The 16,088-nt window shown below is 39.9% G+C and overlaps 1 protein-coding gene across 2 annotated transcripts in view; it reads right to left on the bottom strand.

Moving 5' to 3' along the window:
- Positions 1-4,968: 4,968 nt before the first annotated feature.
- SFXN1 (sideroflexin 1) overlaps positions 4,969-16,088 on the bottom strand; it is a 219,478-nt gene continuing 208,358 nt past the window's right edge. For both annotated transcript variants that reach the window (XM_078653032.1, XM_078653033.1), the window contains exons 12-13: positions 8,508-11,593; positions 4,969-8,413 (exon numbers count right to left, since the gene is read on the bottom strand). In XM_078653032.1, coding sequence (XP_078509158.1) covers positions 11,497-11,593 — 97 coding nt within the window. In that variant the 3' untranslated portion in view covers positions 4,969-8,413; positions 8,508-11,496. The remainder of the gene's footprint in view (positions 8,414-8,507; positions 11,594-16,088) is intronic.

The following is a 16,088-nucleotide window of genomic DNA, read 5'->3' as shown; positions in this document are numbered from 1 at the left end:
AGCATCTACCTGCAACCACTGGCAGAGCTGATAGCACCTTTTGGGATGTCTATAGTCACCTATGCTGATAACATCCAGATGGGTGTTTTCACTTACGTCTGGTTCTGATCTGCCCTCAGTTAATCTGGGTTTTGCTGGGATCAGATAGCCAGCTGGATGACTCAATCCCACCTCAAGCTCAATGGAGCTAAAAAAGATCTAATGTTATTGGGAATATGTCTCTCACCAAACACAATTTGAACTGGCCAATCCGCCTGGGACCCCACGACTATTAAGTCAACTGTAAAAAGTCTGGGTATGTCGATTGATGACACTCAGACGACGGTAGGGCCTAAAATGTCAGCCAGTTGCTTTGGCCTGCTGTGTAAGATTTTGCCGCTGCTCTTCCAGACCTCGAGGAGGATGGTAATCCAGGCATTAATTCTTTCTCACCTGGACTACGGTAATTCCTTATACCTGGGCTCCCCAAAGCTGCCATTCAGAAACCCCAAGTGGCACAAAAGGCATCTGCATGTATGTTTCTGGGTATTCCCAGATCCGAATTGATCCAGCAGGGGTTAGCAGATCTACACTGGTTCCCTATTGCCCAAAACATTTAGTTTAAGCCCCTGTCATGGGAAAGCCCCCTTACCCCCAATGCTTCGACAATTTCTTACTCATTATGTCCCTAATAGTGCCCTCCGCTCTTCCAGCCTGCATTTTGTCATGATTCCTGCAGCTAAAAGAACCAGGAAAGGAGGATGCACCTTTCGCTTCAATGCTGCCAAGCTCTGGCATTGTCTCTCCTTTGACATTAGGTGTTGGGACAATGAGCTGCGCTTTCACAAAGCCATTAAAACCGGTCTCTTTCAGCTTGGATTTCTAGATGACTGATGTTCCTCGATCTTCGGTCTCTGTGATCCCTCTTTCTCTTAGGGCTGGGATGCCTTCAGATCGCCATGCGCTCTATAAATCCTATAATAGAATAGAATGACAGAAATGGATGCAAAATCATGAAGAGTCACCTCAGAGACGTACTGCCAAACTTACATTGCTATGGAAAGTTAAAGTATTATTTGAGCTGCGGAGCTGGTGGTAACTGAATTCTGGGGAGTAATGTAAAAGTTGGCATAGTTAATAAATTATAGGTTGGATGAGGAGGTGAAGGGGTGAGCTGAGATCTGTAGTTTGTGCTTTGTGCGAGAAAAGTTTAAAAATGGAGTATGGCCACATGGGAATGTAGAATAGCTCCGAAGAAGTATGGCAGATGGTTTGCCTGGATTTTGTTGAACTATTGGATTACTTGGGGGGAGTTAGAATGGGATGCAGTGGTGATGGTGGATGTGTCTCAGGGTGGCTGGAGGTACAGTTAATTCAGAACATAACCACCAACTCCATGATGAAGGAGTTTCAGAAAACTATCAGGATGGTAGGCCACCAAGGGTACTTAGGGCTAGGTGTTCTAAAGGAGGTTGCAATGAAAAACATTTGGGATTCACAAAATCCCATATGAGTTTGAAAGCTCAAAATTCATATTGGTCATCTACAAGAAATTGTTTACAAATCTAAAAATGTTTTTCAACTCATAAAATGTTTTTTTGCAACTCATACCATATTGCAATCTGGAAAGACATAAAAAGGCCATAGTAACCTACGTTTCAATGGTATGCGACCCCATATATGCTCGCAAACCATTGACAAGTTACAGACTTTTCAAAGGAGGTGGTAACTAATGAGACCACTGCCTACTCCCCTTGATGATTTGTCCAAAAAGAAAGCTTTTTTTTTTTTTTTTTAAATCGGCAACAGTTTCAGTTTGGAAATGTAGGTCACCGGCCCTGTATTTGTTATTACAAGGGGTCACAATTTGCGACCAACCTAATGAATATATATTCTGAAACCACATTTTAAGAACCAGCCTAAGAGAAAATAGGATGGTTCACAAAAAAAGGACCAATACTGGTCAAGAAAACTCAGTGTGCAATTTGTAACCACTTTTGGAAAACCCTATCTTAGTAAATCTGCCTCCGTGTTATGAATACCTTTAGACCCAAATTCCTTCCAACTGGATATAGAACTTATCTGCACATGGATTTAAGTATTTAAATACACTGTTGTACAACCTACAAGGTAATGACATTATAGAATATGCTACCCTACTGATCAAGTGTACCATACACATAGCTGTGAGTGGTAGGAAGTGTGTTAGGAATTATGTAGGCTAGATGGTTTGCACATACCGGACTAATCATAATTGTGATACAATGAAGACTCAACTTCAAAGATTGACAGGCAGAGAGCCAAAGTCATAGTTGTTGCTGCAGAGTATTAGTTAGTATAGAGGGATGGAGAAGAGGAGAGAACGAGGAATGGAGAGGAGATACAGCCAGATGATTGGGTGAAGATCAGTGTAAAGAAGAATCATTGGTGAGAGAGGAAGGAGTTTGTAGTTTCTTTTATTTTAAGAGTAAGAGTAACCACAGAAGCGTCCCAACCACAGGCAATCCAGCAGCAACTGCCCACTAAAGAACCTTGTAGCTAGGTTACCACAACATTCTTAATTCCAGCAATACATACAAGGCATCATAGGTGAATACCACAATCAAGTTGGGCAGGAAGGGTGAACCACTGCAGTTGCAGGGTGTGTACGGTTGGCATGTGAGGTTAAAAATGGTCAGCGAAAGAACATAAGCAGGGGGGCTATAGAAAGCAAGGAGAAAAGGTAGTGAGAGGAGTTGGCAGGGGTAAAGGGAATTGGAAGAGCATGGGGAAGATTGCAGCAGCTTCATGGTGACGGATGATTAGAAGTAAATCAGGTGGTGAGGAATGCTACAGAGAATGAGAGGGAGAGATGTGCAGGTGAAGAGAGAGCAACAGTGCGTTTAGAAAGAGTTGCAGATCGCAGTGTGCATTCATTTTGTGAAGGCTCTTCCATGTATCCAGGCTTGCATACATGGATTTCTGGGAAATTGAGGCATGTAAGTCCAAAAGTGTTACTAGACCAAGCACATTTTAAATATGTGATTGAATGCTGAAGGGTTTCCTGTTTGTGAGGTTGTTCCGGAGATCAGATAACTACCACTAAGAGTGTCATTAGGATATAGTTCAATGAGATTGATCATACTAGGGCAGACGTAACAACGAATACAGACAGAGGTCATGGTTCAGCCCAGCTATCCCACTCACTCCTTAATAGTTAATCTGATACTCCATGTCATGCTTTAGGGAAGATTCGTGGAGAGTAAGGCGGTATTCCCAATCCTCCCCACACCAATCAGAGAACCTTAATAGAAGGTAATATTGTGAAAATGCAGTAAAGGGAAAAACATAAGCAGCTGGTCAGCACTGGAAGTCTCATTGGAGTTGTCTGATCAGGAAGTCAGGCGAGCACGCCTCAGAGGCGTTTCGCCATAGGATGCTAAGGTGCTCCCTCCGAGCATTCTTTAAGGGCAGCATATAAATAGAACATCTTTAAGAAGCAGGATAGGGGAGATGAAAAAAAATATCATGGCTGGATTGGGATGCTAGGATTACTGTTTCCCAATACGGACTTTGCGGTGACAAGACCATTCGTCATCCTGGATACTGATGGTGAACCCCAGGATGCCAGGCAACACAAATGCTGAGCAGGTGAAGGTAAATGAAAGCAGGAATTTAGAAACACAGCACAAGAATAACGACAATCAGGGAAGAAACTTTTTAACAGAAGGGAAAACCAATGGGAAACTGAGAAAGAGAAAAATAACAACGTGAAGCAATGCAGAGCAGTGATAAGCTAGTGTGAGGGGGGACCAGGCATCTCTGACATCTCATGACCCCCAAAGACCTGTACAAGTTCTAAACTTTTTAACATGCTATGCAGTTTAGTCTACATCCCAGGTGCCCTCATCTCTTCTCCATACTTTTCCTGGTCAAAATGAAAATGTGGACAGGATTCTGTTCGTTATAACATGAGATGCTACCCTTATACACATACAAGTGGTTTCAAATGTTTTCCCGTAAAACCGTCTGTATACTGACAAACTGAAGCAGCTTCATGAACAGTGGTGGTTGCTACAGAGCGGGGTAGATGGGGCCGTCCGGGCAGGGGGGATGATAAATTGTTTTTTAAAAACACTTACCTGGTCACGGCTGCAGTTTCTCCTCCGTATTCTTCTCTTCCTGGCTTCCGTGAGCACACAGGCTCTTCCAAAACAGACCAGACATGACACTGACACCAGCATGACGGCAGCGTCGTGATTGGTATGAGCAACCTGTTAAGCCACTCAAACAGTGCCTGGGAGCCTTGGGAATGTTCTCTACCCAACTGTGAAACACAGCCAGGTGGAGAAATGCTAAGTGCACATGACTGTTTGGCCGGCCCAAGACGGCCGGCCAAACTGTCATGTGCTCTTACGGTGCACAAACTACTTCTCCTCCCTGTGACCCCAACCCCGCCCTAATATAGCCCCGTAGCTGGTGCAAAAAATAAAATGATAATAATTTTGTCATTATAATTTACATTTTTCCTTTTTCCACTGCTTCCACTTAGCGGAGTAGCCTCTGTTCATGAAACATTGCAAGTGGTCTATACAAATATACACAAGTTTCACATCACTGAATTGGCACTTTAAAGAAAGTGTCTATAAGTGGGTTGCAATTTTTAATATTGTCAACTTTGACCCAAATCCGGAACAAAGACTTGGTGCTTTCCTACAATATGTATTCCTTTTATTAATTGAAAACTCTTAAACAAAATCTTCAAAAAACACCCTATCATCACAGAATGATACCCTGTGATCCTTTCAACTGGTGGTAGCTGATGCGCTGGTATCTTACCAGTGCAACATCTTTTTAACAGAAGAGACATTCCATCAATTACATCGGGGTTGTCTATGTTCAGTAAATTGCAAAGTGAACAGATTAACCACAAGTTATTACTTTAAAAAATCCTGATAATTAAGCAACCTCACAACATTACATTTTGATAAAAGAAACAAAAGCCACTCATTTAAATCTATATTTTATTTTTTATCCAGTTCAATTTAAATAGGACTAAATCCATTTACACTGGCAATACATTGTGCTAATACATAAATTAAAAATACATCATTCACTGCTTCACGTTAAATTATATTCCCCAAGTAGAAATATTTCACTGTTCCCGTTTTATCAGTTACAAAGTTTTTATTGCACTCTACCTGGATATTTTAAAAAAAATCTATCACAATCAGATCATTGGAAATTGTCTGATGTGGACTATTTTGTTCTGTTTGAAACCATCAGATTGAACATTAATGAACATTGTGTAAAAACAATGAATCATACACATTTGGCAAACAGAAGAAGATGATTGTGTTTGTCAGCAAACTCCTTTTGGTAATGAAGGTACTCGCTTAGAAGATACATTGACTCAATCAAGAAAGCATACAGATTCTAAAGTTCGAAAAACCCATATTTTTATGTCAAAGGAATTTACAAGCAGCTAAAATTGTGAAAATACCCGGCAAATAAAGCTGAAAGGAAATCCACATAACAAAATACAGTTGTGGAAAATGTTTCTTCAATAACGTCATCCCTAATTTCATATAAATGTGGTCCGATTTCCTTTTGGTCTGATGAAATCCTACTTGCAATGAAATTGAACTGTTTTTTTAAGCCAATTAAAACTGAAAATTGCTCAATCTGAGGATGCATGTCATTTCTACCATGTCCAATGCTAGAGGCCACCTTCCCTCTGTAAATTTAAATCTCCATCTCTAATTTGTGTGTCCTTTGGATGTAGACAACAAGCTGAAACGTGTTGCATCTAGACGTGCAATTCAAGAGAACCACATTGAAACTGTATTTGTAATGTTGAAAAACAACTTATAAAACCAGAGGAATTTCATGGAATATTGGCCAACAAGGCATACATGCACGGTTTGGTCTAGTATCTCTTAAGACAATTAACATTTTTTGGTGGTAATGCTGCTTTAAGTAGCCCAACTTGGTTGTTTATGTTGCTCAAAACACATCTCCTGTATTTGTGTGCATAATTTATTTCCCATGATTTAAGCAACAGTAGCTATTGGAAACATGCATCCATCAACGTATTCTCAGACTATTGGTGCATCTGAAGATGTGCAAACTTCAGAACATAAGGCTGGCTTCAATGACAAACTTTAACATTGTTTTCAATTAAGATTCTCCCTTCTGTGGATGCATTATGGACAAGTTGTGCACCAAGCATGATTGTTTCGGTGGAAAAACTACAAAAACATTAGGAGTTGCTAGCGAACCGCTTGTTCACAATACAACGGACAAGAGGATCCCAGGGGATCAAAGAAGATGGGCGATATGGTGATGGGCTAGTATGTACACCACATTGTCATCAATCAGTCTTTAAGTGAGGAATGTTACCAAACTGAACACAAAACATGAAGTTGTTATTTTGCAAAAACGGTGGGCAAATGTTCACATTCCAGGACATCAGACCCTCATATACAGTAAATAATGCCTAGTCAAAGACATTCTTGAAAAGCTGTAATGTCCTTTCCTGTCCTTCAAAAGGTTACCTGCTTAACAAGCACCATGCACATCTGGGACCTTTGCTACTCACAACTAATCTCCGTACATTAAATTCTCTAGATCCAATACAAAATTCATAAAACTTTTCGAAGTATATCTCGTCATACAAAATGCAGGCTATTATCTTGTGTATAATTTGTCAAATTTACGTCTAAGCAGAACACGTCTGTGAATGTCATTTATAAGGTCTATGCTGAGCTATGATCTATGTCAGCATCTAAGTAATTTAGGGCTTAAATGAATCTTATTAAAGAGCCTATACTATGAATGGCCCACATCAGATTCTGCCGTTAACAATACATTATTTGATCAAATAACAAAAGTTAGTGATATTTTGTAATAGTCCCTGGAGGTCGTGCCAAACCTGTAGACAAGATAAACCCAAAACAATGAGCCTCAAGATCAATGAGAGAAATTGTTTCACTGTAACAACTGTCTAGGTGAACATTTAAAGAGACAACAGATTTAAGAAAATTGCTTTGGCAAATAAATGTAATGTTGCTAATTACAAAAAATGCACAAGTGTTCTACATCCATGATTTACCTAAATGTTTTCTACAGTGATGACACAAGCGGTAAAATTCTTTTCTACACAATAAATAAAATCATAACCCCGTAGCAGGTTATTATGCCAGTCAAAAATGCAGATTTCCAAAGTTTGTATGATCATTTGGTCCTAAGGAAGGATAATAGGCAATTGAAATTCTAGAACAGAACATAAGACAATTTCCTTTTTGGTTTATTACAGAGAATCCTATAACCACAAAACAGACAAAGGCTGCAGAAAGTGAAGCTGACTGGCCGTGTGGACTTTTGGTTTTTGAAAGTCCCCATACTTTTTACAGCCTAAATATGTGTATGTAGAATTTTCGGTTCTATTTATTTTTAAATAACAATATAGTTTCCAGTGCAAGATGTCCACCAAAAGGTTGTCTTCTGTGGGCAAATAGGAAATACAAAGTTTTATTCTTTAAACTGAATATGTATAAGGGCTAGACTGCAGCGCGCATTTTTCTAAATTAGTAACATAACTTTTTTTTTTTAAGGGACTACGGCTTTAAGGAGAAGCAATCAGTAATGTGTATATACTCAACTAAACAATCTGGCAAGTTTAACCATATGATGAAGCTGTTACTTCTTGAACAATAGTTAAAAATCTTGTGATTAGCATATAAGGCTGTCCACTGCCCACTAAATCTGTAGATGGAAGTGAGAGGAAACTTTAAATGGACTCATGCATACTCTATAAGTCTATAATAATGTGCTTTTTAAACTTTCAGTTTCACTCTTTACATGCATTAGTTGTAATTTTAGGTGAAGTTACATAAGCTAATGAGGGTTCAGTGATGTCGTTCTTTGGTCATGTTGAGCGGGTGTTCTTAAGCTTTGTGCCCAATGCTTTCTTTCAGAAGGACAGCACTGACACTACTGGGAATACTTGAGAAAGGGGGTATCTGTACCCAAACAATTTTTCTCTGCAACATTGTCAACCCACCACCTAACTGGACTGTTGAGTCTTGCATCCCTAGTTCATCTGACCTTCAATTCGACACAAATGGAAAATCCTTCAGGTATCAGAGGAGCTGGAGTAATGGCTACAGAATAAAAACATTTGAAAAACAGTATGAGCATAGCTCAAACCAGGCCACATACACCCACAGACTGAGTTGTTGATTCCTCTTATCTCCATTTATTCAAGTACACAGACTTAAACAAAGAGATGTTTATGGGGGAGGGAAGAGGATCACCTGGAGGAAACATGGGATGAAGGACACACACTACAAGAGTCCCTACAAGTCAGAAACTAATACACACATCAGCCCCACTTACCCAAGAGTAATAGAGAGACTGCCAAGCATCTAAAACATAACAAGATGCGGCAACTCTGTCCTGGAGGGACGGATGCATGCCAGATTTTTAAGATAACTATCTAAATAAGTATATGGTAAAAATCTGGAATGGATCCGGCCCTCCAAGACCGAATTTGGAAAACCCTGGTTCTAACCAATGATATCACAGGGCACGCTATGATCAAGTGGAGTATGTCCTTGTGAGCAGATGTCTGGACTGTTCTTTTTTAATAAAGCACACAGCGTAGCCCATAAGGCTCTTTCAGAGGTCATAAACAGGAGCAATGGCTGTTGAAAAGTTATTGCACCTGAATACGGATGTTTCTCTTCACTATTCTAATTAAAGACAATTGTTGAGCATGAACCAAAGACAGTTTAGCTTCACCCAAAAGATAGGGAAGTAGCCTGAGGAAAGAGCCTTCGGCAGCATAAGGAAACCGTGCTCTTTCAATTAATCATCAAGGATAGGGAAGATCTGTGCAACCAGACACCTCATCAGGACCACTCCTACGCTGTGAATGTGTTCAGGACAAGCAGGGAGACCCCAAACTAAGGAGAAGTTCTTTGTATTGCTAGTGCACTCTCAGCTGCAAACCACAGGCACGTCTTGTGTGATTTACCAGATGGGAACTTGGAAATGTGCAACCTTAAAATCAATGACATATAAACAGTCCAACTGGAGGTCAGGCATCTGCTACATGGTAGCCTTTTTAGGGCATTCCTATTTGCATGCTGAGCTGTGCACCTATAAGGCAGTTTGTTTTTGCATCTCCCAAACTTTAATACAACCACTCAGCAAGACAGCTGTGAGGGTGTCCGTGAATTTTTTAATTATCTTCCCCATTTAGCGTTACAGCTTGTCAAGGGTACATTCACAATCATCAGTCATGAAGGGAGAGGGCCTAACAGGACAAGCCCTAGTCTACATTGCCACCATACTTGGTCACCTTCTTGCCAAGAGCTGAAATTGAAAAGATAAGCTATTTTTGCCAATTTAGGAGAGTCAAAACCATGCACAATTGAGATAGCAGGTGGGAAAATATGTGCATTGCGTTAACTACAGACACCCACAATTTGTTGTCTACCACTTTGGTGACCACAATGAGGGCTCTGCGTCTTCCACAGCTCCGACAGGAAAACGCAACCCCTGCAGAGTCCTGAATTTGAGCCATCAGTTAAATAGGCTTATCCATGAGAGAATTCTAAGTACTTTGCATACACAGCTCATTCTCTTCCTACTTAAAGCTCTTAGTCCAACGTTTCCATCTCAGTGCCCACATTTACTGGTGATGAGAGCGAGTTAGAAAGCAAAGTTTAGGTTTTGGGTGAAAGCCTCCTTAAACGAGAACACCTCACAGCTATCAGTAAGGTAACTAAGGAGAACAAGTGTAGAAAAAGTTGAATAGCCATAGTGTCATAAGCTTCGGTAAAAGTACTCCAATAATCAATATTCCACATCATGAAGGTGGGCCGAACCACCTTGTAGTTTATCAAGCCGCAAACCCAACAATGTAGTCTGAGGAGGTGGCCAATTCTGGCCTGTCAAGGTAGTTGATGAGAAGCCAACAGAACGCAGGGAGAGCAGCGGGAGCCCAGCAGATACCAAAGTGCACACTGCCGGCCCCGGTTATGTTAGTAGTGGAAGCCACATTATTACCCAAGAAGTAACAACCAGAAACACACTGGCAGACTTTAATGGGCTTGAGACTTCACAATCCAGATAGGCAGTAGTTAGGATAACTCTATTTTATTTTGTTTCTCTTAATAGGAGCTGGAGTCGGGTGTCAATGAGACCCCGGGCTTACCCATTGCTGTCCCTGCCGTTGCACGGCACCTAATGCCATAAGACATAAAGAATGCGTAAGGAAAAGAAAGAAAACAGGATTTCTGTGGGCTCTCTTAACTTCCCATTGCTTGCCTCTCTAGCAGCTTAAGAGCAAATAGAATGTAGTTAATGGCTGTGGTAAGGGCCTGGGTGTTTGATCTCGATCATGACACCCTAGGGTTGACATGTCACATCAAGATCTAAGGGGGCATGATGTTACCTCTGCTGTATTGTTGTGAATTGACACAGTATAAAAATAGAAAGCCTGGGCTGCTTCAGAAAGAAAAAGCAATTGAGGTACTTTGGAGAAAACCCTGTGTAAGCATCCACGTGCTATGTCACTTCTGATCAGGTCCATATTAAATTACAAAATGGACTTATCAGAGAGGAAACTGGTATGAGTTTGGAACTGGTTTAGACTCAACTTGCACATTGAAATGCTATTTGATGATGTGCTAACTGCTCCAGTCCGTGAGAGCAGGCGCCACGGGTCACAGGAGCGTTGGCAAGAACTGTGCTGGGGCAATATTGTAATGCTGGGGAGAACATCATAACATTAATACACTTCCCACAAGAACATGCAGACATTAAGGGAAATAAAGATCGATTAAACACATCGCACAAATATTGCAACAAATAACAAGGCCTTTAAGAAAAAAAAATGGATGAAAAAAATCTGCGAGTAGAGGCGAAAGTAAACATAGGACAATACACCATTAGTGTGGAAATAGTGAGCCCAGTATGTGATTTAGGGCGAACATGGATGCAAACAGAACACTCAAAATGGCGTAGGACGTAGGGAAATTTGGTGAAAATCGAGAGGTAGACAGTGACCCAAGACGTCAAGTTTCTTTCCCTCCTCTCTTACCCAGAGTGTCTTTGAACCTTTGGCGACAAACAAGTCCTGCTTTGCACTTGGTACTTCAGAAGACGGGAGAAGCAGAGATATGGCAACTCCATACGTGCCTCTGTTCTAGTTCCCCCTACAGGAATGGTACAATTGTTTGGGAGTCAATGTAAACATTTTCGGATATGTGCTACCTAGCTTTAAAAAAAATGGAGAAACAATATAAAGGAGGATGAAGCTTGAACAGTGATGAGGTACCGTGATTTAAGTTAAAGGTTTTTCTTTGTACAAAATGTATTCATTGCGAGTGTGTTTAAAATCGTTTTCACATTAAAAGGACGCCGGGGCAGAGCTAAACGGCCCTGGCCCAGACGGGCACACATGCTTTAAACGAGTCCACGTGATTTTCCTTAGGTGATTCTGCCGCGTGCCCCGGTAAGTTTGCATTACAGTCCTTTATTGAAGTACACGCGATCGAGGCCTGGGTTGCTTTCTCGAATCTTGGCTTGCAGTTCTGGTTCCAAACGTGACACGGACATGGAACTATGAAAAGAAACAATAAAATATATATTTATACAAAAATGACTATGTCATAGCACGTTTATAATTGCACCACCAGCAGGTCAAGCAGCAGAGTAGAAAAAGTGTGGAAGAGCAGGCTGAAAGACCAGCCAGAAGGAATGCCCCCAAAAATTCCCATCGCTGCCACCAAAGTAGGACGCTTGCTCTGTATATACTATACAAAAGGATGGTATAGTGTGCACAGAGTCCAGTGGAACTCCAAAGGTAGGCAGAGGTAAAAGTAGATAATACCTTACTCTCCTATTTGTGGTAGTGTGGGCGAGCAGTAAGGCTTTATCAGTGGGTACTGTTGCGCATTTATTGTACACAAGAAATAATGTCACAGACTCAAAGACTGAACTCAGACCAATTTGTTTGTATAAACATATTATTTAGTTATTTTATTCCTAGAACCGAGCCAGGCCTGGTGCAGGTAAGTGAAATAATACTTTGAAAGGTTTATGCAGTGAATTACAGTTGAATGCAGGTTCAAATGCAGTTGGTAGATTTACAGGTGAGTCAATAATCAAAATTACTTTCAGTTACTTTGTAGATTACTGTATACATTACTTCTTGGATTACTTTTGAAGTTACTTTTGCTAATCAGTGTAATATGCCTAGATAGCACACTGTGACATTTCCTAGACAAAAGATAAGTAATTCAGGTTTTGTATATTTGCAGTTTTTCAAGGTTTCATATAAACAAACTCCACACTTCAAAGAATTTTCAAGGAAAAGCAGTCAATGAAATCCTATGGGAGGAAATTAAGTTATCGGTTTACAGGTAACTACTTGGTTATGGGAGTTCGGTTTCTGAATGAGAAGGATGTGACACTGCTAATTATGGAGGTCAAAGCACACTGGACCTCCTTTACTTCTCTGTAACAAAGCACTCCAGTCCAGCTAGAGTCTCCACTTCTGATTCATCTGCTGATTTTGATTTGATTTTTCTAATCACATTTACAAAAGAGCAAAACAGATACTTCCTGAATAAGTCATCTTGTTCTAGAGTAGAAATGCTATTAAGCAACAGAAGCCCAAAAAGGAGTGGTCTGGTGGACACCAAGTAAAATAATATGGAGAAAGGGGCCATGCCTTTGATGTTATTCCTGATCAGCAAAGTTTTTAGGTTTTTCAAAGCTTACAAAAACAACATTTCCAGTCACCTTTTCAAGCCTTTAGATTATAAAGAAGCGTTGCTATGAAAGTAATTTCAAGCCCACTTTGCAAGGTAGGGTCTCAGATTGTCATACAGTAGCTCAGTTCAATTCCTGACAAATTATTAATACAACCAAAAAAAAAAGGTGTGAAGTTGTACGCTAACTGTGTTGTACAAAATAAGAAATTTCATCCAAGATGGGATTCACTCGGACTAAGAAACTCAGAATAAAATACAAAGTAGGAGGAGGGAAGAGTGAGGAGACCACCACTTAAACTGTAGGAATTTCGGAGGGATGGTTGCCCCCTTTCGGCTCCTTCCTCTATAAGCAATACTGGTTTCAGAATGGCTTGGCGAGTTAAACGTTTTCCTTGACATATACCGTCATATGCATTTGACAGGTCCAAATGCAACCAAGGGAACAACGCATTCCATCGATCCGATGTAGGCAAACTGCATAACAGTAACACCTCTTATTTCCATAGCGAAGAAACTGCAAAAAGATGGCGTGACATTATAGAAGAGAAAGTTGTTATTGAAATTACAAGTTAGCAAATGTTTCTGTGACAACCTTAAATGTTGAAGAAAGAAACCTTAAAATGAACTAGTAGAGGACAGGTTACATTTTGGGGGAAAAAATGTACAACATAATTCCTAACTATAGGAAATTGGGTTACTGGTTGAAGTAGGTGAAATCCTAGTCAAGCAGCAACCACAATCTCTGTTAGGGTGAAACACAAGCAAATATAAAATTAGTCTGTGCTTAGCCCTCTGGTAGCTTGGCACAAAGGAGTCAGGCTTAACTTAGAAGTAATGTGTAAAGTATTTATAGAGCACTTCAAACAGTAATAAAGTAAAAACACAACACAAGAAAAATCCCACACCAATTTTGAAGCAAATGAAGTAAATTGTAATAAATAAAATGAGACCAGCACAACAAAAATCAAATCATTAGAATCCGAGATATGAAATTTCAATGTTTTAAGTGAAAATAGTGCCTAGAAGCACAATGTACCAACTGTGGTTATTTGGTCGATTCGGACTTTGATGGGTTATTTGACATAGTAGTACCAGCCGATCTATGGACAGAGTGTAAGATTACGGTGAACTGGCCAAAAGAAGAGTATCCCCGAGATAAAGTGACAGGTGCTCCTGGACCTCAAGTAATGCGAAAATACGAGCAAGTGATAGTGTTTTTGAAAAATAAAATTCCACCAAAAGAAACAGATTGGGTAAAAATAGACAGGACAATACAAGAAGCCAAAGAGTCAGTTCACGCATTTTATGAAAGACTGTTATTGGTGTTCAAACAGTATAGTGGATATGAGGAGTTAAATGAAAAGGATATGAGTCATTTTGTATATCGCTTTGTGTTTGGATTGAGACCAGAACTAGGCGATATGATTAGGCATAATTTAATGGGATGGCAGTCATGTTCCGTAGACGAAGTCTTGAGACATGCAAAATACTGTAGTGAGGAAGTTGAAGTAAAATAAAGGAAACCCAAGGAGAAAGCAATGTGGGCACTAGTAAAGGTTGCAGAGCATCAAGTAGCTCAATTAGAAAAACAAAACTGCAGAAGGGAACCAAAATAGAGTAAAAGTGAATTTTAGTAAGCCAAAATTATCTGTAAATATAGAAGAATTAAAAAAGAAATACCCATTTCATAATTGCGGTAGGATGGGACATTGGAGAAAAGAGTGTAAGTATCCACCGAAAGTTAATCCAGAAAATACATCATTGAATCCACAGGTGCAGAATGAGATAATTCAGCAGCCATCGCCACAGCAACAGGTAGTTAATCCACAGTGTCAGGTGCCACAACCTCCACTTCCTCACAATGTAAACCTACAGAGATACAATACAAAGACAGGATTCTGCGCAGGAGATCAGGTAACAAGAAATAATAAAGTGCACGTGAGTCCGCAATATTGGCTGAAAGAAGATGGAAGCGAGTCGGATGACAGTTTGACGGTGCCTGAGAGAGAGAGAAGAGTGCGTGCTTGGTGCTACTGTAGAGGTAGATCAGTCTGGTCCATATGTGAATGGGAAGGTGAATGATGTAGATGTGACTTTCTTAGTGGACAAAGGTGCTACCCGTTCTATTGTTAGATCAGTGGAAATTCAAAATCTTCCTCTCTCGGGTGAACACATTCAAGTTGTAGGTGTAGCTAATCAGCAGATTAAAACGTCCTTAACAAAACCAATTGAAATAGAGATTGGAAATTTTAAAAATATGCATCGATTTGTAGTGTGTGACAGTAGTCCTGTAAATCTTCTTGGAAGGGATATACTGTGTAAAATGAACTGTACCATTTATTGTTCACCAGATGGCATTCAGCTTCAAACTCCAGATGAGGATAGTTTGTATAAAATGAAAATGACACTGATTGAAGCAGAAAAGAATAGTATGTTTCCTGTGTTTGATCGAGAAAAAATACCTGACGAATTGAAAGAGGTAGTCAGAGAGCAGGTATGGGATTTTACAGGAGAAGATATTGGTTTGATGAAAAATGTAGATCCTGTGAAAGTTTCTGTGAAAGAAGGAATAAGCTATCCAAATATTCCTCAGTACAAAATGACAGCTGAAACAATTGAAGGAATAACAACAGTAATAGATAAAATGATTGAGCAAGGGATTTTGAGAGAAATAGAAAGCAGTCCTTGTAATTCGCCAATAATGGGATTGAAAAAGCCCAACGGAACTTTCAGAATAGTGCAGGACGTGAGAAAAGTAAATAGGATAGTTGTTCCATGTTGTCCAATTGTGCCAAACCCAGCAGTAATTCAATATCAAATCCCGCATGATGCAGAATGGTATACAGTCATTAATCTATGTAATGCATTTTTCACAGTTCCATTACACCCTGAAAGCCAAGCCAATATTTGTGTTCCAATTCAGAGACCGTATTTTGGCATGGTGCTGAAATCCTCAGGAGTATACTGAAAGTCCCTCAATCTTTAATCAATTGTTAAAGAAATCATTAGAAAACTTAAGTCTACCTGGAGAGTCAGTTCTAGTGCAGTACATTGATGATTTCTTACTGGCGTCAAAAACAAAAGATGCATGTGTTTCAGACACTGTTACATTGTTAAATCATCTGGCAGATGAAGGACTTAAGTGTCATCATAAAAGTTACAATTTTGTCAGAAAGAAGTACAATATTTGGGCCACAAAATTGCTAAGGGAATCAGACAAGTAACCTTCGAAAGAATAAAAATTATACAAAGAATGAAACCTCCAAAAACACAGAGACAGGTGAGAATGTTCTTGGAATGGTTGGATACTGTCGACAATCGATTAGTGGATTTTCACTA

The sequence above is a fragment of the Lissotriton helveticus genome, chromosome 7, assembly GCF_964261635.1.
Source record: "Lissotriton helveticus chromosome 7, aLisHel1.1, whole genome shotgun sequence".
In the NCBI taxonomy this organism is placed as follows: Eukaryota; Metazoa; Chordata; class Amphibia; order Caudata; family Salamandridae; genus Lissotriton; species Lissotriton helveticus.
This window is presented reverse-complemented; position numbering and strand designations above follow the sequence as displayed.